At 45.1% G+C, this 23291-nt stretch overlaps 3 protein-coding genes across 5 annotated transcripts; 2 read left to right on the plus strand and 1 right to left on the minus strand.

Annotated features, from left to right (window-relative positions):
* Nucleotides 1-411: 411 nt before the first annotated feature.
* tinf2 (TERF1 (TRF1)-interacting nuclear factor 2) lies at nucleotides 412-6847 on the plus strand. The gene is made up of 10 exons (XM_075451656.1): nucleotides 412-709; nucleotides 1014-1216; nucleotides 1329-1436; nucleotides 2988-3083; nucleotides 3156-3266; nucleotides 3414-3537; nucleotides 3620-4451; nucleotides 4958-5013; nucleotides 5125-5186; nucleotides 6404-6847. Exons 1-10 carry the CDS (start codon nucleotides 682-684, stop codon nucleotides 6521-6523), a joined length of 1740 nt encoding a protein of 579 aa, XP_075307771.1. The 5' UTR covers nucleotides 412-681; the 3' UTR covers nucleotides 6524-6847.
* A 351-nt stretch (nucleotides 6848-7198) lies between these two features.
* On the minus strand, nucleotides 7199-12652 carry dhrs4 (dehydrogenase/reductase (SDR family) member 4). 2 transcript variants are annotated; one of them, XM_075451658.1, is made up of 9 exons: nucleotides 12613-12652; nucleotides 11325-11440; nucleotides 10915-11092; nucleotides 9971-10072; nucleotides 9796-9866; nucleotides 9623-9674; nucleotides 8387-8521; nucleotides 8255-8310; nucleotides 7199-8168 (listed from the first exon to the last, which is right to left on the minus strand). In XM_075451658.1, the coding sequence occupies exons 2-9, from the start codon at nucleotides 11435-11437 to the stop codon at nucleotides 8054-8056; spliced, it is 822 nt and encodes a 273-aa protein (XP_075307773.1). In that variant the 5' UTR covers nucleotides 11438-11440; nucleotides 12613-12652; the 3' UTR covers nucleotides 7199-8053. The 2 variants fall into 2 exon arrangements, with proteins under 2 accessions (XP_075307773.1, XP_075307772.1); XM_075451657.1 differs by lacking the exon at nucleotides 12613-12652 and adding an exon at nucleotides 11759-11866.
* Nucleotides 12229-22984, plus strand: efs (embryonal Fyn-associated substrate). Of its 2 annotated transcripts, XM_075451653.1 has the most exons (8): nucleotides 12230-12376; nucleotides 13393-13613; nucleotides 14348-15649; nucleotides 15871-15990; nucleotides 17928-18860; nucleotides 18964-19035; nucleotides 20574-20831; nucleotides 20914-22984. In XM_075451653.1, exons 2-8 carry the CDS (start codon nucleotides 13602-13604, stop codon nucleotides 21094-21096), a joined length of 2880 nt encoding a protein of 959 aa, XP_075307768.1. In that variant the 5' UTR covers nucleotides 12230-12376; nucleotides 13393-13601; the 3' UTR covers nucleotides 21097-22984. The 2 variants fall into 2 exon arrangements, with proteins under 2 accessions (XP_075307769.1, XP_075307768.1); XM_075451654.1 differs by lacking the exon at nucleotides 18964-19035 and having other exon boundaries at nucleotides 12229-12376.
* Nucleotides 22985-23291: the final 307 nt, after the last annotated feature.

A 23291-nucleotide genomic window follows, 5' to 3' on the forward strand; every position in this document is an offset into this window, starting at 1 on the left:
TAAAAAATGAATACATACCGTATTCATGAAAGACTCATTTTAATGTCTGTTTACGTTGGTTTTCTTGTTTTCAAGCTTTTTTTTCCATTTTTACAAAGATTTTATGATGATGAAGTTGCATTTATTTGAAATATATTGATAATGCATCCTTTTTATTTTCATTTTTATATATTTTTTACTTTCATAACATCACAATCGACGAAAATCACTTTTTCGTTTATTTTAAAAAGTCATAACATACCGCGTTGCTTGGCAGGCGACGTCTCTACGTCATATCCTGTTTATTTGCGTTTGTTTATTGTACACTGAGTGCCCGTGTGGGCGGTGTTTGCTGTTAGAACCATTGCTCTGTATTCGCATCCTGAAAACACCGCCCCTTCGGGACTTTTGGGTGAAATGATTGAATTGACAGCTGGCATCTCATTGAAGGCGGGAGGATGAGAAGCAGAATTTTTGACAGAAAGCTGTTTATCTTTGTTTGCGGAGGTTTAAGAACAATAGCGTCCCTGATGTTTAACGATAGCTAACTCTAGGCGTCACCGGAGTTGGTAAAGCTCTGTTGAACTTAGCTCCGCGTTACTTTTCTGGAGCACTCCCGAGTTGCTAAGCTAACGTTAATTAACCTCAACTCTTTGGTCTGCTGCCTTCGCTAGCAGAGCTTACTTTAGCCGATTCAGCGGAATGGCCACTGGAAAAGCCAACGATAACGGTAAGTGTTTATAACTCGTGCACTCATTGTGGTGAAAAGCGTTGATGTGGATTAAAGTTGAATTTAAGGTCTGAGCAGTTGGGACTGTCTTCCTTTAGACATTTAAATGTGTCGTTTTGCTGATAGCTACGCAGATCCAGAAGTGTTTTGACGACTGATTAGGCTCTGCTGCATTGGCATCAATGCATGGTGCTCAACAGTCGAGCTCTGAAGCCTTAAAACCATCTAAAAACCAGCCTAAAATGCCTGATCTGCTCAGATTTGGTGTATTTGGGATAGCTTCTAACTTGAGTCTCCTGCACAGATGTGTGCCTCCCCTTCGCTGCTCTCCAGCTCCTGGCCCCGCCTGTCCGTCTGGTGTCTGCAGCGCTCTGGAAAGTGCTGAAGCAGAGGGATGTGATGCAGTATGGGGTTGTGGAGGAATTTGTGACATCAGCCTGTGACAACGTCCCTGGGTTGCTCACCTTGCGACACCAAGGCAAGCTGGCACTGGGACTGAGAGCGCGGGTGAGTACAGCCCAACATCCCCCTTTTTTTGTTCCCTTCGGTCTCCGTTTGAGAGAGTAAATCCTCCACTTTGATTGCCCCACATGTTCATCAGCATTCACCTTCTTTGCAGTTGATCTTAGAGCTGTGCCGCACGCAGCCTGATGCCAAAGTGATTACGCCACATCTGGAAAGGATTCGTGTTCCAGCTGCCCCTTCGTGCTCCTCTGCCTCCACTGTGGTAAACCTCAACTTAAGCTCAAAACAACTCGACAAATATTTCTCTTTCAATTCAGTCACCAACAACTAATCATGGAGGCGATACCACAGTCACAGCGTAGTGATTTTGACTCTTTCCTTTGATATAGATGAAACTGGATGCACTTTTGTGTTTTACTGAGCAGAATGTAAATTAAAGTACTTCTACAAATCCTACACAGTGGCAATGTTTATAAAAAATATACTCATGTCATTTCTAAACTATTCATCTATTCACAGAGGGTAAAGTAAGAGCAATTATCAAGTAGTTGAAAGATTAAAGGGATAGTTCGCCTCTTTTGACATGAAGCTGTATGACATCCCATATTAGCAATATCATTTATGAACATGTTCTTACCCCCTGCTGCGTCCTGTGAGCCGAGTTCCAGCCTCGCTTTGGCGTTGATGAAGGTAGTCCGGCTAGTTTGCTGGGGTTTAAAAAATAAAGCGTTTTGCTTCTCAAAACAATATGTGTTCAAAAGAGTAATACATTTGCATCACAAAATGGTTCTCCAGGAAAAAGTCAGACCTCACAATCGCTTGGCACTATTTTCTCCCTCCAAAACGAGGCTGGAACTCGGCTCACAGGACGCAGCAGGGGGTAAGAAAATGTTCATAAATGATATTGCTAATATGGGATGTCATACAGCTTCATGTCAAAAGAGGCGAACTATCCCTTTAAGACAGGCTGTCCGTCTGCGTTATGAAGCGATGTGGAGATAATAGACCAGGGAGGACAAATCTCTGTATGTTTTGGACTTTGGGGGAGAGTAGAAGGCATCATTTTTCATCATGCCTTAATTGCCTTCGTTAATAATAATAATAATGATGATGATGATGGATGATGAACTTACAAGCATATTTTAGGAGGCTGAAGTCTTTTTAGCGTGACTGCGACCCAAAGCATGCATCCACCCCACAACAGACAAGAAAGGGGATGATCTTAATAAAAGAGAATACGCACGCTGGATTGGCCCAGAGCAGAATCCAGCTGAAAACCTGTGATTGAGCTGGAGTGGGCTGTGCGGAAGGACTGGGTGGGATCAGAAAATAAGCTAATGTGCTCGTAGACATGAATTTGGTCAAATCAAAAGCCCCCTTCTGTAAAGTATTAGTGTAGGAATGTGCGCGCTTCGTGGGTCACGGTTTGTAAACTCGGGGAAACGCTGGTTTTGCAGTTGGAGAAAACCAAGAAGTTTGGAAGGATAATCCTACATGAGTGTTTGAAGCTTACTTGGAGCCGATCAGTGGAATAAGCACACAAACCTTGATTATTAAAGCGCGAGTTTGCTGATTATCAGTGAATGTGGAAGAGGCTCCGACATCCATCATTTTGGTTTCATGTCACAGAAGGAGCTGCTCGTTTCTGCCCCCTAAAAGTGTTGTGTTTAGCAGATATTAGATAAAAACCGACAGACGCTGCAGACCAGGAGTATGTGTGCTTAGCAAAAGATGCCTAATGATGCTGATAAAGAGGCTGTTTTGGGTATCTTAATGAAAAATGGTCTAATTTCTGCTTTTTTTTGTCCCCCAGAGGAAGGATGTGAAAATCATAAGAACAGTGGAAAGCTTTCATTCCTTCGTTGACTCGTTGCTAAAAGGCCCGACAGAGAGGGAGCGATTCTTCAGGGTAGGCACCCCTCCGTCTCTTTACTGTCGGTGTGGTGAACGATCAAAGTAAATGGAGTCTTTCCTCTCACAGGAACAGTTTCCTGTGGATTACGGCCCAAAGTTCGACCAGGAGCTGGAGAAGCTGCTTTGGGAGTTTTTGATTCGGCTGGACCAGTTGCTTCCAGTTCCAAACCTTGCTCAGGTGGCTCATTTCGACGCTTTGTGGCTATTTTCATGCAGCTTGCTTCTAATATTTCTTGGAAAATACTCAAGAAGTATTTAACCGATTTATTTTTTTCGTTTTACGACGGAATGAAACAAATCTTCATGCTTAACGATTTGTTTTCAGACGGTGTCGTGGCTCAGTGATGCCCCCCCTGTCCTGGAGGAGTGTGCACAGGCAGCCACCCAACCCCAACTCCTTAAGATCTTGCTTCAGCATCAGACTTGCTTGGGTCACCTGGAGTCGGCAGGTTGAATAAGACACTTTCCCCTGTAGTCGTAGTATCTGTGACGGGATAAATTAGTGTCCAATAATCTCTGTTGTTATTCCAGCGTCCCTGCCTCCAAACATGGGAGACTCCATCCTGGCTTCTCTTTCTCTGCCACCATCTGGAAAAGTTGCATCAAATCAACCAACGGGAGACGGCAAGTCTTCTGCTGAGCTGCAGAACGGCACGCATCCGAGAGACAAAACACCGTTTATCAGACCGGTTATTGGACTCATACAGAATGAAGATGTGCCGTTCATGAGAAGAGTGCTGCAAGGCGACAAGGCATCCAGCTCCAAAGATGCAACAAGCGAGCAGCCGGATCCAAAAGAGAACCAGAAGTTCACTTCGGTCAAACAGAGACAAAAGCCCAAAGACAAAGAGGGAAAAGAGAGCCCAGAACAGCTGGAGGAGGAGTGGGAGAGTTTGAACCGAAGCCGTGGAAGGAAACGCAAGCAAGTGGCTATAATGGAGAGTGACTCTGATGAGGAGGTTTTAACTGGAGCTGGGGAAAAGAAAACCAGCATGGGCGGGAAGGCTGAAGACGACCGGAGGTCAGATGAGAGCGAAGAAGAAGGAGCAGGAAGTGTAAGAAACGAGGGTTGTGACAGAGAACTCGGAACAGAACTCCTGATGAGCTATGCGAGCAAGCTTGGCATCGGCAAGCTGAACTTACCCAAAGACCCGTCCCTCAGCTCTATTTTCGTTTCCTGCCTGAGCGCCCAGCCCAGAGTGGTCATAGAAAAGCTGCCGCTGGCCTCCGACGGCAGGAGCGGCTCCGGAAGAAGAGCAAAGTCTGCATCCACGGAAAGACGGCACCACAAGAGGAGGCCGCACGCACGCAAACGGACCAACAGCCGCCAAACGCCTGAGTCTCCCGGCCTGGATGATAAAGAGTAAGAGACGTGGGATAATGTGCTCGATAACGTGCGGTGATCACGCTGTAAAACGCAGCCGCCACGTTAATAAAATGTCCTCCGAAGTTCGTTTCCAAGCGTTTTATGTGTCCGCTGAGGATCCTCGTTGTTTTGGTGGCCACTGCACTCAAAGGACACTTGGAATAAAAAGTTTTTGTGTTCCACTGATGCTTCAAATCAAGCACATTGAGCAGCTCATCGGTTAGCATTGTAGACCGTAGTTTTACATATTAAAGTCCAATAAAAGCGTCTCATTTAGTTCAATGTCTCTGGTTTCTTTTGGTTTATCCGTCTCTGTAGACGGTTTGAACCTTTATCTCACTCCTTATATCCTATAAAACCAGCTGATATTTAGGCTTTCTGTGCCGTCTTTGGAGATGAATCGCCTGTCCTTTCATGGCAGATCAGCAGCAGCTCAGTTTCTGATTATTCTCCCCCCTTTCTATCCTGCTTTTACCACCTTTTATATCGTTTGTGCTTGACAGAAACCGTCCTGTATCTCTGAGTGAGGGCAACTCGTCTCAGCAGCTGAGTAACTCAGGTGACTGAACTCATCGGGAAACACTCATTCAGGGATTTTTGGGAGAACGTCCCGAGCAGCTGCCGGCTTTTAGCTGACCGTTTTGTGTTTTTTGTGTGGCGGCTCCTCCAGGCGACGGCGACGACTACGTAGCAGATTCTGAGGACGAGGCGACAAAGAACTTCAAAGGCAGGGTAAGTAAACCCCAAATATCCCCAAAATGAATGCCTGTACGACTTACATTTATATAGAAACTCAGATTCAGGAAGTGCTGCAGTTACCGTCGTCTTATCTCTGATTTGCTGATATTGTGCACGTGCTGCTGATGGGCTGTCGGCTCGTAAATCAAATCAAATTTATTTGTACACTGGAAACAATGCCCCTCCAAAAATAAGTAAAACAACAACAAATACGAGACGTTTTTGCTTGAAATAAGCAAAAAATCTGCCAGTGGAACTAGTGAAAATCGGCTTGTCAAGATTTCTTGAAATAAAATGTGATATTTAGGACTTGTGAGATAGAAGTGATCTTGAAATTAGCTTAAAAACCTCTTCAAATGTAAAAAAAAAAAGCTTGTTTGATATGAAATCCGACTCAAAACAATTTGTTTTCAAGACGTTTTCATTTAACAAGATATTCCAGATGTATTGTATTAAAACAAGTCCCTATATCTGGCTGAAATGGTACTTGTTAGACAGTTGTGTCTTATATTAAGTGTAATGAGATACTCAATGAGACAAATATACTTGGTAAGATTTAGATTTTTTTCCAGTGTATAGCACATTTCATGTACAAACAGTTCAAAGTGCTTTACATAAAATAAAAGCATTGCAGCAGGGAGTGGAAGAAGCATTCAAATACATAAAATAATATAAAGAGAAACAAATAAAATCATTTAAATGAATTTAAAAACAAGCAACAGTCCAGATAAGTTCAAAGATATCGTGCAGATTTCATGCATAGACACATGAGAACAGAAATGTTTTTAACCTGGATTTAAAAATGTCTCCATTTGGTGAAAGTTTAATCTCCACTGGCAGTTTGTTCCACTTGTTAGCAGCATAACGGCTAAATGCTGCTTCTCCATGTTTAGTCTGGACTCTGGACTGGACCAGCTGACCTGAGTCCTTGGATCTAAGAGCTCTGCTGGCTTTATATTCTCTGAACACATCACAGATTGTAAACCATCAGCAGGCTTTTAATATCTATTCTGTGACTGACTGGAAGCCAGAGTAAAGATTTTAAAGCTGCTGTGATGTGTTCAGATCTCTTAGTCCGGGTTAAAACTCCAGCAGCAGCGTTCTGGATGAGCTGAAGATCTTTAATGCTCTTTTTGGGAAGAAAACCTTTCATTTAACGCCCCAAATCGAGAGCTTTCCTGTGTTTTCTACCTGATTTTTGTCTCCCCCAGCTGTTTGTGAAGCGCTACTACAAGACCAAACACGGCACGTATGTCCCCACTCTGAGGGAGTTCTGGAGGCCCGGGGCGACCCGGCGGGACTCGCTGCCGGCGGGCAGCAAAAGCAGGTGATGAAGCGGCCTTCAGGTGCCGTGCGCGCTGCTCCTGAGCGGAGCCAGTGGACTGTGGATTCCTTCTGAAAAGCAGCAGTCACTCCAGCTAACGGACATTTCTCACATTTACCTTCAGCGGGATTTATTTTAAAGTCGTCATCATGGAAAACAAGCCCTCAAACAGCACTGTGACTGATTACGGACACTATTATGTTCATTTTGTGTTTATTCTGAATTATCAGTGTGCAAAGGATTGATCCGGATTACCTCTGCCACAGATGAGTAGCTCTTAGAAATATTTTAACCTCATATTCTGTAATATTCTCTAATAAAGTTTAAAAAAAAAAAAATCCTTTTTTGCTCATGTATTCCGTGTTAAAACATCAGCTTAATGGACCCTGACCAGCTGAAGACGTTTCTGTTTTTAACATCAGGGGGAAGATGTAAAGATCTGGATTTAAGACCAGCTGTTTGTTTAAAAAGTTCACATCTTCACAGGAGATCCTTGTTCATTAACTAACAGTCACAGTGGGAGAAATGTGCTCAGGAACCCCAAATCTTCAGTAAAAGGTTAACTAATTTAGTTGGTTACCAAGTTTATATTATTGCACGAATGTTAACCAAGTGTTGTTTCTTTATTTAGACTCTTTATTTTGCAAAGGAATTGATCTTCTTGATCGTTGTTGTATTTAAAAAAAAATCTGGACGAATCTAAAGTCTGACGCCGGCATCACATTCAGAAACGGCCTTGTTCACCCTTTGTGTTGCAGCAGCCTTCCTTTTAATGAGCATTTTAATCATTTGGCTGCAGAGGATGCTGTTTTTTGTGGTTTTCCAGAGGAGTCTGGGTCCATTGTTGCCGACTAATGATTTCAGCTGCTCAGCAGTTTGGTTGTTGTCCGTTTTTTCTTTTTTTTTTTGTCTTTGTACATTTTCAGGAGGAGGCAAAGGTGGATTTTCAACCAAAAGCCCCCAGAATTTAAACCCCCTGGGCTTTCCTTCTCAGGCTTTTTAAGTCCTGGGTCTGAGGTATGAGGGGAGATGAGGCAGATTAAGCACTCACAGGTCGCCCTCCTTCATAAACCGTTAAACCAGGGACTGTGAACCTGATTTATTCACTCAAAATATGTCATTTTTACACGTTTTGGCCAATTTTTTATTTGTAACCAGTGCAGATATTAACATTTTATTTATTAAATCCTAATGGGTGCCATCTCTCATTGTGATGGGAAAGTTTCCCGTTGTTGCATCCTGAACCTTCTGGTTTGTTGTTTTTCTGCCTCTTATCTGAACTTTTCTGTTTGCTGGCATCTCTTATATAATTATTATTCTCTTATTTGTTTCCATTTCATCATCGGTACCGTAAAAAGTCGGTCAGTGGAGACACTGAGAATCCTTAAATAAAGACTCAGATAAATGATAGATTAGAGCTTTTGTTGCATTTAAACCCCCCCAACCCCAACCTTTTCTGGAGACGGGATTGATGGCATCCACAAATAATCTACACAGAAACACATGAAGTGCACATTTCTCCGGCAGCCCTGAGGGCTCAGAGCCGACAGCTCATCCCTCCAGTCACTGTGACGGTCTCTCCCGTGATGTAGGAAGCCTCCTCGGAGCACAGGAACGCAATCACCCCCCCGATCTCCTCCGGCTCTCCGACTCTGAAACGACGGATCGATGTGCAGAGTGAAGCCTCGTCTATGAATGGATCGTGCACACGTTTGTGTATCGCACAGATGTGAGTCACCTTTTAATGCAGAGCTGCTTTTTAAGCTCGTCCTCGACGTCTTCGTTTTGCCACAACTGGGACAGAAAAGCAACACGTTAGTCACTCAACAGATAAGAAACCCCCGGTTTGAGGATGTGTTTGGCTCCTCACCGCAGAGCTGAAGCGGGTCTTGATGACTCCCGGAGCGACGCAGTTCACTCTTATGTTGCTGTGAGCCAGCTCAGGGGCCAGCGCCCGGGTCAGACCCAGCAGGGCCGTCTTACTCACACTGTAAGGACCCAAACCCTGCAGAGTCAGGGTCCAAGTCTTAGATGAATCCATAAAGGTTATTTCTCCAACAATACGTCAGGTTTCAACCCCTTAAAATTCCTGCAATATTCGTCTAAAACGGCTAAAAACGGTACGCGCAAAAGTCAATTTAAAGCTGCTCTTGAACCATTTGGAGCAGAGGGATTAGCGATACACTAATCTCATGATACGATACGATACACGATATTCAACCAACGATACGATTACATCATTTTCTGGTGGGGAAAAAAAACGGACAGTGTGATTTGACATGAATCGTCGCTGATTGGACTGGTGGTCCGACCTTTGAACCGGAAGGACAACACCGCCAGACAAACAGAAACAAACGAACATGTCACAAACGTGAGAGCTTTATGCACTTTATACAACATTTTTATGAACTAATTTATCACTGTTTTGTATAATGTGACCCCCTGGCATTGTATTTTATCACCTTAATGTTCTGTGTTTTCAATAATTCTAACGTCTGACTTTTCAATAAAGTTTGCTTAAAAAAAAAAAAAAAAAAAAAAAAAACGATACTCACGGCTGAAAAATCGATACTTTATCGGGAAACGAAATATCGATATATATCGCAGCATCGATAAAATTGCTCAGCCCTAGACAGGACTGTGTGTCTTTATGGATGCACGACTTGCAGATTAACTATATCACTGGAGCACATTAACTGGACTTTTGCAACCTTCTGTGAGGCTTCGTAGGTGAGTTGCATAATTTTTTCTATTTGAGACGGGTTTCACACGAGTGTTTCCTGAGTCTACACTTATGTACCTTTCAGCCATTTCAGGATACAATCATAACTCGAATCTCAAGAACTTTCTCTTTCCAACGGTGTATAATGTATAACGTGTGTAGGTACATAGAAAAGGAGGCTGAGGGGAAAAAAACTAAATTTGTCATGAAATATGCAAATAAGAAAGATGCCAGTTCACAAATAGTGAAATGTTGAGAAACAAAGCAACACTGGGACATTCACACATAAACAAGCTGCATCAGAACCAAATACATCCAGCTTATAAGAACATTTAAAGCTGTTAAATTCCTCTAAATGAATCTTTCATGCGTGCTTTAGCCGACCTGCATTGGTTGGTATCCAGCCACCGATGAGACAAATATCACATTTCCCCCTCTGAAAGAAAAACACAGACACGTCAAAACGAGTGGCAGAAATACAGCGGAGAGTTTTATAGTCGGTCCTTTGGGTCGGTCCTCTGGCTCCAGTCAGTGAAAGTGCCGTCATCATCACTCACCCCCTCTTCACCATGTGAGGCATCACCAGCTTGGTCAGGAGGAAGGCTGCTTTCACATTTACAGCCAGGATCTGTGAAGAAATATAGAACTGATGACGATAAAAACAAATCTATTCAGCATTTAAACAAATGAAAGGCAAATATCCAGCCCACAGCCCTCGTTTATTGTGTGCACCTTGTCCCAAACGTCCTCTGTGGAGTCCATGATGTTTCCAAAGAAGGGGTTGACAGCTGCATTGGACACCAAGATGTCAATGCCCCCGCACTGATCCAGAGTCTGGAGTTAGGGTGCAACGATTCACACAATGTGACACAATACAAGCCACGAATACAGTTTTATAATCAATAGCTGTTGATTTGAATCAAAGTGAGAAACCCAGAGGAGAGCGTTAAGTAAAGACGAGTCGAAAAAGCAGAGCAGAATGAGTGAGAGCCGAAGGCCTGAATGGATCATTGGAGCTGGTTACCATGACGGTTTTATGAGTCTACCATATGCAAATGATTGGAAAAGCACAGTTTCCACGAAAGGACTCCATGGAGGAATCCGCTGCTCTCCAAGACAAACAAAACTGCATGCTTGAGGTTTTCCAAAGCACACCTAAACACTGCACAACGCTGCTGAGAAAGTGTTTAAAGGCGGCCAAAAGTAAGAAAAACATTGAGTGTGTGAGTGTAATGCGATGTCCAGGATGGAGTCAGCATGGCCGAGACTCGTGCAGCAGGAAAATGACCCCAAGCGTCGATGTAAGACTGCGACTGAACGACCCGGATCCGGTGGAATGACTTCAGCAGAGCTGTTCAGTCCAGACGTCGGAAGAATGCAGCCGAGCCGAAGCAGGACTTTATAGGAGGAAGGGTTCAAAATCCCTCCTGAACATTTTGCAGGTCTGCTCAGCAGCCACAGGAAATGTTTGAGGTTATTGTGGCAAAAGGAGGTTCAACCAGTTATTATTTCCAAGGGTTCACTCATCTTTTCCACCACCGTTATGAGGAAAGCAGCAAAGACTCGCATCTGTCCGTTAATGGATTCGGGTCGTTGCTTTTATCTACTTTTTTTCTTTGACCAAAGCAGAAGGCTTTGGTAGTTTCAGTTTTTTTTACTGCTTCTCAGGAACGTACCGTTTGAACTAGCTTCTCTCTGTCCTCGCCCTTGCCAACGTTACAGGTGGTTCCAATCACTTTGATGCTCTGGCTCTGCAGCAGCGCCACGGCCTTGTCCACGTTGGCCTGCCGCCGGCTGCTCACAACCACATGGGCCCCTCTCTTGCCCAGAGCCTGAGCTGCTGCCAGACCAATTCTGGGGAGGTGGAAAGGGGCACAAGTGAGCCTACTACAGCTATTATTATCACGAATGTGTCTATCTTGAATCTATTTCACACACAATGACTGCAAAATGAGTAGGTGTGCACCGAGAGCCGCCTGCCTTATGTAAAATATTCTGCACCACTGATTTGTGAAAACAGCAGACCACAGTCACTTCCTCAGCTGCTGTTTTGCCTATTTTAGGGCAGTAAAAACACCTTTCTCACCCATCTGTGGAGGCAGTGACGATGGCTACTTTCCCTGCAAGACTACTTTGAGACATGCTTCTTTGGCAGGCAACAGGAACGGATCTAAGAAACCTTAATGCACTCCTCATCATCACCTGTGAACAGAGAATAATAGATTTATTTCATGCAGGCACTCGTCAAGTAGGGCAGGGGTCATGGACTCTAACATGATTAGCAAATGGACGGATTCTGACCTATAGAAGCGTGAAAGACGATGAAAACTACAATTTTATTAGTCAAACTTATGACATTGGCTGATAAACGAAACGGCAACACAAATATTAACACATTTCTTTCAGTATTTATGAAGGAAAACGCCGACAAAATCGTTTCAACTTTAGGTTTGGACGCAGTGCTCGACATTGGACAAAGTAATTCAACACTTAAAATACAAACCAAGACGATTATCTCACCATGCAGCTCATGCAAACTTAAAATCAAGTTCCAGCGAGGAGTTTTTAATAAGAGAACCTCCTGGATGGACCTTTGACTTTCGCTGCATTTACTGTTTTCCGGGTAAACGTCGCACTGTCAAATTAAAAGCCTTATTTAGCTACTTTTAATAATTTTTTCGAGCCATTATTACAATATCAGCCATTATATTTGATTAAATAAAATAGTGAGCATGTCATGACGAGCATTTATAGTAATATAAGGATTTTTTTGCATATTTTCTTCAGCGTCTGAGTCTTAGTTGTGTGATTAACGGTCGAATCGGTCGTACTTAAACGCACCCGCAAGAACGAACCAATCACACAAGCCGCATGTTGCAGGCTGCGGTTGGCTACGCGATTTCACAACCGTTGGGATTGGTCCGAACCATGAGACTTACACGAGCGTACTGCTTTGAGATCAGTGATGTATCCAAACCACCGAGGAGGCGGAGCAAATTTTTGTTGTCATCGAAGACGATTGAACGCGTATGGCTACAGATTTTCACGCCTGTAATGAAGTGATTTTTTACATTATCATAGACTGGACGTGGACTGGAAGTTTGCCGGCCGTTGGCTTCGTGTTTTAAATTTTTACTGGTAAACGAATCGTTTTTTTCCATTTTTATCCGTTGTTGTGTCGAGCTGGGCTTTAGCGTTAGCAGCCGGGAGTCTATGTAGATAACCAGCGTTTAAAATTCAGCCAGGGTTATTAGCTAGGCCGCGACACGGTTTACTGTGCTCTTATTAGTTGCTGGTTATATTCATATTGGATAACAGTCGCATATACGACTATAAAATATGCATTTTGTAGCGAGTTCACGTTGCTTGCTTACACGATGCTAAGCTAACGCCAGCTTTCTTGAATGGTGTTATGCCGAAAAGTGTATGCCTGCTGAGAAAAGTGTATGCCTGCTGAGAAATGCATCCCCTGCTGGTCCCCTGCTTTAAAGAGAGTCTGGAATGGAATAACTACATTAGAATTTGTTTACCCGATTAAATTAACAGATGTGAATTTCAGCAAGTCCAAAATTGTCTCTAAAATTAAATTTAAAATAGTCAAATTTCATAGTTCTAGGTTCATTTTTGGATTATTTTATCTGGGCTACACTGAGTAAAGATTGATATTCATAGAAAATGTCTCCAACCGGCTTTCTGGCTTACTGCAAAAGTGTTAGTCACGGCCCTTACTTTGTAATATTTGTACAATAATATAATAATAGGTGAAAGATGCTCTAAACTGTACAATTGTGGGATTATCATAAGTGTACTGTACATGTATTATTCATCTACATGAAGAAAAAAGATGAACGAATGAAAAACCATTGTCAGCTCAATATCATCACTGTAACTTTATTGGAAAAATGTAATAATCCACACGCCTGAAACTGTTTACGCGCGCTCCCGCGAATGGGGGATGCATTTCTCGGCAGGCATGCACTTCTCGGCACAACACCTGGTTGTTTTAACGTAACGTTGCTGGGCGTGGAAAAGCGTGCACAGGTGTTGCCCCTGTCTGCCTGTCCACCTTTTTTTTTTAATTCTTCCACACGCGTGTTTGCAACGTACGTGTTGCGGTTTCTGTAACCGGTTTTGGATGTACACATGTTTTGCAGGATCCGCATGAAGACGGGGACGTAGAGGCAAGCCGCCGGATCTTGAAAATGCGTCCTGCCCAGAACCAGCTGTGCCCCGGGATCGGGTCTCGCTGCCCGCAGACACACCCGTAGAGAACCAGCGCGGATCTAGATGGACGAACCCGACTGATCCGAACACTTTGAGTGTTATAGTTTCTCAGAGACATAACTGATATACCCTTGCAGCAATGTCCGTTTCAGTGAGTACAGTACTTGTGTCTTTGTATGCACGCATTGAATTTAACTCTTGTGGTTGCATCACTGTGTTCTGCAAATGAGTTTGAATCTAAAGGAAAATAAGAAATTGCCTTAGTTATTTCATGATGTTTTTATGAGGGCTACCTCCATTACAGTTCTTAGGGGGACCCACATGGCTCGCTGGAGCCTATCTGTCCCCTGGGGGGTTGGGTTAGAGAATGAAAGGGGGCCTGACTCTCTGGCTTCGGGTTGGCAATTAGACCCTAAACAGCAAGGGACAGATGTGCCTCTCATCCCCTCCCCCCAGCCTCTCATCCCGCTCATTACCATTAAGCCTCTGTGTCCATTTGAACATTGATTCTCCTGACTGTGCTCCTCTTTCTCTCTTCACCATCATTACTAACCCAGCTGGGAGTTTTATGATAAACATGACCTGAACTCTGCATTTTCCATGTTTTTTTTTTGTTCACCATTCCTCCTCATGGTTACCTGTTTCTCATACTTGCATGTTGCCCTGATCCTCTCTGTTCGCTCCTATTCACCACCCATTTAACAGCTCTAAACAGTCAAGCTTTTTATTCTCCCGACTCGGCACTGCCATGCCAGTGTGCATGTTTGTTCCTAGTTGGAAGATGTGAGACACATCTGGATGTTAACCTCCGTCCATACAGCTCAGTTTGAATTACTGAACTGGTTTTTAAGTGTTAATGAATTCTGCTGCTCTCCTCTCCCTCAGACGGTTTTGGCAAAGGCGCTGTTTGACAACACAGCAGAGAGCCCAGAGGAGTTGGCTTTCCGGAAGGGCGACATCCTCATGGTTCTGGAGCAGGAGCAGAGCGGCGGGACGGGCTGGTGGCTTTGCTCCCTGCATGGCAGACAGGGCATCGCCCCCGCCAACCGCCTTCGACTCCTGCAAACCGCGCCACCTCCGGGCTCCGGCCCCAATGAGGACTCCGTCTGCCCGTCGCCTGGTCTTCCTTTGACCCGGGCCGCTGTCAGCGGTAGCACGGACGATATAGACGGAGTTTATCGCTCCCCGCCGGCTGCAGGCGAGGGCCGAGGAGGAGCTTCGTCTCGAGCTGGGGAGCTGCGCAGGGTGGAGGGCCGCCCGCGCTCGCATTCTAGTTCCGGCACTCGGCCAAGACCCGACTGGGACATTGGCGTGGCGGGACGTCCACGCTCGCCCTCTCTGAGGGGACGTGGCACAGAAATGACAGGAACGCTTTATCAGACCCCAGTGAGTCCGATGCCCTCGGCAGCTCAGCATGCCAGACAGCCCGGGGTTTTCATGTCCTCGGAGTCGGTCTACCTCTCCCCCAGCGGAGTGCAAAGGGCTGCCGACGGACCAGAAGACGCTACATATCTCGTCCCCAGAGAGACGCTAACGGGACAGTCGGACGACTGTTACTTGGTGCCCAAAGGCACACCACTTGCAAGCGATGACGTTTACCAATCCCCAACAGGCGGAGCTGTGGCCAGCCTCTGCTCTAACGGCCCCTCAATAATCAGCGGAACTCCCCCATCCAAAGTGAGCCAGGAGACGCCTGGGATGTACCAAACACCCACCCCCGTGGGAGCCAACCTGCACAGGCCATCAGCGACCGTTCTGGCCCACCAACACCCGTCTCAGTTGACCCCCGTCAAAGTTAGCCCTCAAGAGATACTCAAACGAATCCCACCGAGCCCGTCCGCCGCCAGGGCCAAAGCTGCCCTGGCCGGTCACCGGGGCTCCCCTTTGTTGATCCGAGCCGGGCAAGTGAGAGCTCCTGGATCTCCAAATTCTGCCCGCAAACCCCCTCCACCCGCACCTCCAGTGAGAGGTGTCACCAGGAAAGACGGAGCGCCATCTTCTGACTCTAACTCCGTCTCCAAACCCACTGCTCAGGTGACTCCGTCAAGCCTGCAGCAGCCGCAGGACAAACCGAGGGGAGCTGCTCAGAGAGAAGAAGACCGGCTGAGCAACGGCCTGGAGAAAAGCAGCAATGTGCAGAGCAAGAAGGGAGAGAGTCAGGATTACTTGGGTGCTGCGGATGACCAAGTATGTGACACGGTTCTTCATGTCGTTCTAGTTGAGCTCATTTTTTTATTTATTTATATTAAAAAAAGTAAATGTTACGTTTCTTGTGAGAGGCGACATCATTGGCTGCCTCTTTCCTGTATGGTCGGCTTTCATAGAGTACAGCAGGTGTTTTCATTTTTAAATGATGTCTTTCAAATCTACAGCCATGGTCTGATTTTTGTCTTTTGTTGCCACGTTAGGTGTATGATACCCCTCCCAGTGGCAGGTGGCAACAGCCAGTCCCATCTGCCCTCAGGGATGATGAAGGCATTTATGATACCCCCCGCAGTGTCCCCCCTCCAGCCGACTCTGAGACGGAGGTAAATATAACTTTGCTTTGCTTGCCGGGCTGTGCATAGCCTTGTCTTATGAGTACTGAGTTTCCACTGGGTATTTGGATACCTTGAAAAATGTGCTTTTCATATATTTCTCACCAAACATGTTAGTATTATTAGACTTAAGAAGCCCATAGTTTCATAAAAGTTTCTCTTCTTGGTTAAACTGAAATAGATTCACACTAATTTAGCATTTCAGTCTTTACCTTTTCTTTTCCCCTCTTCCCTGTGGTGTAACGCTGCATTTAATAAGTGGGATTTCAGGACTTACAATCACCTGATCGTCAAACTCGATGTTGAGTTAAACAAACTTTTGTGTTAACTATGTAAGCAAGTTAAGAAGAAAGCGGGTAAATGCCAACGGGTCGATGTCTACAGAGAAATACACCACCACACACTTCTATTGTGCACCTACTTTAAGTATAGGTTTATTTTTTTTTTTTGCTTAGCCAATCATTTGTCCATCAGTTTTCAGCTGCTCATCAGGTTCAAACAGCATTAATGTCTTTAATTCAAACTATTTGTGATATAAAGAATGATAATTCCAAAGAGATACTCAGAATTATTCTTAGTCACGTCATACTTGAGTGTTTTTCTCTCAATTTGTGAACCCTGCTGCAAAGTCTTTCTGGAAAAGTAAGCTCTAATCCTTTAACTCATTCTACTGTTTTGCTTGGAAACGGCTGGAAACTCTTTCTGGAATCACATCTACACAAGTGAAGCGATTCGTGAACAAACGGTGACTTATCAAAAAACGCTTGCCACCACTTCTTCCCGCATTCCACCATTGGTCTCTCTCTCCCTGCCCCCCTCCAAAGCAAGGCCACACCTGTCTCTGTCTGCTGTGGAGCCAGTCTATCCAGTCCAAATGTTGCTTCTATTTTCTCCCTGTCACACCCATTTCATGGCCATGCCACGGGTGTCCCACCGCCACCATGCTGAGTCCAACGGCCTCCCCTTTAATCTTCCTTGAAAATGTGTGCCAGCTGTTGGGAGTATGTTTTTCTTCTTGGCCTGCAGTTGCCGTATGTGGATTGCAGACGCTTTGTTAATGGGTGTGAATGTCTCTCACCCTTTGGTGGTCACTATCTCTTTGTTGTATATATTTACAGACTTCCGGTGGGGTTTTTGTCACCAGAATTGGATTATATCCTTCGTGTGTGTGCGTGTGTATATCATGGTTTTAAATGAGCCTGACAGACTTCCACATGCGCAAGCGCAGCATTGCATGAAGGGAAACTTGGCGTATCCCTGGTGGTTTTGGTCATAAGAATGTAAATGTACTTTATTTATACAGCCCTTTACAGACAATCATTACGGTGTACCAAAGTGCTTTACAGCAGGTAATAAATAAAGAGAAGAATAAGTAAAAACGATAAAATAACAGTGAAAGCAATAAAATACAACAAAATAAGATAAAACAAGATAAAAGTGTCATCATACTACTGGGTATTAAAAGCAATCCTAAATAAGTAGTTTTTTAGCCTAGATGTGAAGAGGCCCAGGTCAGAAATAAGACGCAGCTGGACGGGGGGCTTATTCCAGAGCCTGGGGGCAGCTTTGGGAAAAGGCTCGCTCACCCCAGGGTTTGTATTCTGACCTGGGCACTTCCAGCAGAAACTGATCTGTTGACCTCAGAGCGCATCGCAATAGTCTGACCTTGAACTTATTAGGGCATGGATGGCTTTCTCAAGGTCATGACGACTTAAAAACATTTTAGCTTTGGCCAGGAGACGTAACTGGGAAAAAACTAGTCCTGACGACATTGTTAATTTGTTTGTCCAACCTCAGATCAAAGGTCAAAGGTCACTCCCAGATTTCTGACAGTTGAACTAAGCTTTGAAGACAAGGCGCCAAGAAGGATCTTCCTTTCCCACCGTCACACAGTTTGAAAACATGTGCTGTTTTCTCTCCTCCTGCAGGTCTATGATGTCCCCACAATCACTCTGAACAAAGCCACATCAGACATACAGGTGGAGGAAGCTGATGATGAAGTCTACAGCGTCCCTACGCTTCCTGGTGTCCCTCTGGGGCCGGCGGAGTCCACCACCAGCCTCTCCAGTGAGGACGTTGGACAGGTCTGCAGCGCCCCCGGATCTGAGCGAGCCGGCACTGGAGACCACAAACGAGAGTCCCCCGAGCCTGAATGTGGCATCTATGACATGCCTGCCCTGACTGTCAAAGTTCTCCCTCACTCCTCGTCATCCTCCTCCACCTCCACTCACCGCCTCTCCATTTCCAGCAACGGCTCGGGCGACGTGCAGTGGAGGGCCTCGCTCTCGAACCTCGTCCACGCCGCTCTGAGCTCGGCCTCCTGCTCGGCCTCCACTCTGTCGTCACGGGACCTGGCCACCTCGTTGGCCGAGATCCTGTCCACCTGGAAAGCCAGTCATTCGGGTGATCCTCCGCCGCCTCTGCAGCAGGCCTGGGCTCGTCTGTCGGACCTGCTTCCTGCGTTGACCACCACCGGTACTGCTCCTCCGTCTGAAAAGCTGCTGTTGCTGGTCCAGCGCTCTCTGGAGGAGAGCTCCCTCCTCCTGCAGGCACAGGGACGGCCTCGTCTGCCTTCCCAAGAATCTCTGTCGCGCAGGCCTCTGCCGGCGCTGCCGGTGCCTGATGGGAAGTCTTCCGGTGGTGGCATGGGGTCCCGTAAAGGCAGCTGGATCCAGGAGAGGCCCCTGCCTCCGACCCCCCAGCCTAACTTCCCCTTACCCCCCGCTCCCACCACTGTGACTCTCACTGTGGGTTCTGTTAATGGAGAAGATGACCCCAGCAGTGAGTATGCAGGCATTGGCCTGACTCCAATCCCAGCCCCGGTACCTACTGGAGACAGCGTTGGATACGTCAAACTGCAGGTCAGTTAACACTGTGATGGCTTTTTGCTGATATGGAATGAAAACCAGTATCATTTCCACTCAGATTTCATTGGTACCGACTGCTTTCTGTCTCCCACACCAGGGTAAACCAGAGCCGCCTCCTGATACCCTTAATGAGAACGGGCAGACACAAACTATCTCCACAGAGCCGAGGGCAAGTCCTTTACTTTGTATTTTCACCTCCGCGTACAGTCCTCTATCACTACGCAGGCTGTGATGTAAATGTATTTTATTTATACAGCCTTTTACAAACAATCATTACGATGTACCAAAGGTAATAAATGAAGAGAAGAATAAGTAAAAAACAATAAAAGAACAGTGAAAGCAATAAAATACAACAAAATCAAATAAGATAAAATAAGATAAAAGTGTCATCATACTACTGGGTATTGAAAGCAATCCTAAATAAGCAGGTTTTTAGCGTAGATTTGAAGATGGAGGATTTCTGCGGCGCAGAACACAAATAGGTCACTGATTCACTGACAGTGCGCTCTGTTTACCAGCGAGCACCATGATTCATTAATCCGGCTTTCAGTAGCTGCTCGCCTCCCAAATGTGGTGAAAACACTCCCAGTGTTTACCCAACATCATATATGTTGTGCGTGCAGAATGAGGGAATGTTTTATTTTTATGATATTAGAGCTTTCATTTGGTTTTCCTGAGAATCCAACTCCTTAAGTCGGCTGCGTTGGACCACAGTGAGCTCACGTCTTTTTAGTCCTCGGCCTGCATTTTTCCTCCTCTCTGCGAGGTTTCTTTGTCATGCCACAGACCAGCAACAAGAGGTCACTTGTAGTTCTCAACAATCTTGCCTTACATGCGAAAGGAGGCTTACGGGACAATAAGCGACAGAACAGCCCAGTCATGCCTTCAGCAGTGCCTGCTCTTGCTTTGACGTACTGTGTGTGTCCGTGTCTGACTCGCTCAGACATTTGGGTTAACTGTCAGACTCTGTTAGCTTCATCTAAAAGAATCTGACTGCAAACGCTTCATGTTAATGCTGCAATAGATGGGATCTGGTGCATATCATGGTTTTTCCTTCCTTTTAGACGGCTCTGATTCTCCATTAATTTTATGAATGAAGCAAGTTGTTGTGCAGTAGTAATTATTAATAAAAACAGCAAGATCTGTTGGATTAACTGGGGTAGCCGTGTAGCACAGTTGTTTGGACGGGTGCCTGGTGTTTAGAGGCTGTAGGTCATCGTTGCAGCCGCCCCCCACCCCTCCACCCCTCCGCCCTTTTTTCTTCCTTCTGTTCTCGTCCAGCAACGAGTGCCAGAAAAGACCGAGGAGGGCGGGGGCGACCCACTGTTAGCTGTTTTTTTTTTGCTGCTTTTCTTTGTGAAATCGAAGGGTTTCTTTCTTTTAACTTCTTCTTTATAGGCTTCACCCAGAACTATGTGGCTGATTAGTGCAGTTTATATGTTTGTTAGTATTACTCAGAAGTTCTGGACACACTGATGTGGCCCAGTTTACGATGTGACTAATGTTGGAGGATTTTTTTTTTACGATGTATTTATTTATCTCGGTTTGAGGCCTTAAGATTGTTCTCGTGGTATTTTTGACTGCTGCTAAGAGAAGCAATGTGAGGAAGCCATGTTGGACTCGTGCACATTGATATCTGTCATCTCCTGTCTGACCTGTGAAGCGTAACTTTGCCATTAAAGAACAAACTCGTCTCTTCCCGCGCAGCTGACCCCGTCGCCTCCTCTGCCGGGGTCCCTCTCGCTGGAGGACTCGGAGCTGCTGTCCTTTTACTCCTCTCAGAGCCTCGCCCACCTCTCCTGCCTGGCGGACGCAATCGACGTGCTCTTCAGCAGCGTGCAGGGGAACCAGCCGCCTCGCGTGTTCGTCGCCAAAGGAAAGAGCCTCATTGTGACGGCGCACAAACTGGTGTTCATCGGGGACACGCTGTCCCGTCTTCTCACTTCCTCGGACCTCCAGACGAAAGTACGCACGGCCGCTCCCTGACCGCACCGCACCAAAGCGGCCTTATCAGTCGTTTCTTTTAACGTCTTTATCCCCATTTCAGATCGCCACTTCCAGGGGGCGGCTCTGCCAGTCGTTGAAGGCCGTTGTCGTGGCGACAAAGGGCGCCGCACAGAACTACCCGTCGGTATCCGCCGCCCAGGAGATGGTGGACCGCGTCGCAGAGCTCTCCCAGCAAGCGGCTGGCTTCTCCACTCTGCTTCAGCGCCTGACAGAGATATCATGATGTTTTTGTGTCACCTGTGTAAAAACTTTGTCGACACCACACCTTTTATTTCCTCTTTGAAATGCCTTATTTGTTTGGTCCCACTCTTCCGTTTCCTTGCGCCTGAGCGGGATTGACGCTGAGTCCTGTAAGAAGTGTTTTCCCCACATTGCAGCTGGTACCGAGCTGGGTTCAGACTGTGGTTCTGTCATCCAAGAGAGACTTGTTTGATGTGTTTTTTTTCTTTTGGTTTGATGCCAGGCCCTCTTGTTTTTTCTGTTTTTATGTGTTAACTTATTGAGTATTTGAAACCCCTCTGTGGTTTGAATGTCCGTGCGGACTGCTTATTTCGGGAGCTTTGCTTTAATATGCTTGCCACGTTTCCTTTTCCCTCACATGACAGCCATTTTTCTTCCTTCCTCTTATTTATTTAGCCCCCCCGGGTTCCAAAAATAGTCCAAGCCTTACATCCTGGTTCTGGCCCGCTTTTTACAATGATACCTGAAAGGCCTTTTTGTTAGTCTGAAACTGATTACGCTGCATGTTGAGGATTTTTGTGCTTTTTATGAGAGAAATTTAACAGAGTGGAGTGCTATAGAAGAGTCCCCCATATTCTATTCTCGATCCATTGCTTGTGTAGTTTCCCTTTCCTTTGGAGAACAAATGTTACCTTGAGTATTGCTTACAGTTGACATACTTTTACAAGAAACGTATCTCAACACATTCTGCTGTTTACCGTCATGCAGTCTTACGTCATGATGGGAAGTGCAGGTCCTTTCTGACAGGTAGAGATAATATATTCAACGAGAAACTTTAGGGAAGAGTGTGACTAATGGTAGCCGGGTGAGAAAATGCCTAAGTTTGTTCTTTCCCACAGTCGCAGAAAAAGAAACCCGTCGACCAGGTTCACCTGTCTCCACATGTCTCGTTAGGATCATTACTCGTCTTTGTTTGCTTTTTATCTATCGCATCACCTAAACACGTCTGTCAGCGACGCTTACGCTAATCTGCTTTGACAGTTTGAAGTCCGCAGCCTTGCTGTGAAGCCGTCTGATGTAAGGCTGGTTATCAAACGCGTCATTATCGTCATTATGTCACACTTTTTGTGCAATTTACATCAAAATTTGAGTATTCGGGGTTACTGGTTTGGTAATCACCTTTTTATTCTGTTGAACCTGTGAAAAACTACAATAAGAAGCACGGCCCACTTTTTTTATATTGAATGGGAGAATGAATCAAAACACTAAAGCTGGTGTGAGGCTGTCGCACCTCTGCTATTATACATTTACACTAAGGGACTCTTAAACATGTTAAGTATGTAGCAGCGGTGGAATACATTCATAATGGAGTGAAAAACCTACACACTACACATCTCAACTGTGTGAACACCAGGTCATAAAGTTGGAATATAACGCTAAGTGTCGGGACCTATCCTTTATCTCGTCAATCACGTTACTCAACCTGTCTTGTTTCATATTCAAACTGCCATTGTATTTCATAAGCATGATTTTTCTTCCCCGTGTGGCTGAGTTGAGTTTGTTCTTTTGAGAAATGCTGTATTTCTCTGCCTTGACTTTTTCTTTGCTGCAGTGCCACCTTTTGGGAGTTTGAAGTATTACTAAAGGAATATCTACCTGCTAAAACGGGCTGTTTGTGTGTAAGAGCGCATGAGAGACATGCAACCTTTAGATATATATTTATTAATGTCTTTTTTTTTTATTCTTTCCCATTTGCATGGCTTTAATTTGCTTCTTTTATATGCACATCCTACACCAGGGAGATCCTATTCGGTGATTTGCAATGCTTAAATATGTTGTTTTCTTTTTTTAAATATATATATTTTACATTACAATTCAAATATATGGCTGTTTTCTTTTATACAGGGAGCTTTTTTTTTTTTTTTTTTTTACACCATGTGAACTCTCTAGAGTCTCGTGTATTTGCTGACATATAAAAGTGAATCTTGGACTTCTCACCTACAGAAATGTCAAACCTAAACCCTCTCCCTTTTAACACTACATTTGATGTCTGTCTTGTATTCCTGTTCAGAATGCAAAAATACATCTTTTTACAATTAAGCAAATGTGTTTGCTTATGTGAACACTCATATTCAGATGTGTTTGTATTGTATTTTTCAGTCTGGTTTGATAAAAAAACAAAAAAAAAACATGTTATTTATTTATCCTGCAGGATATTTCTTTGTCGGTGGCCTAGTT

Source organism: Odontesthes bonariensis, chromosome 19 (genome assembly GCF_027942865.1).
Source record: "Odontesthes bonariensis isolate fOdoBon6 chromosome 19, fOdoBon6.hap1, whole genome shotgun sequence".
Classification (NCBI taxonomy): domain Eukaryota; kingdom Metazoa; phylum Chordata; class Actinopteri; order Atheriniformes; family Atherinopsidae; genus Odontesthes; species Odontesthes bonariensis.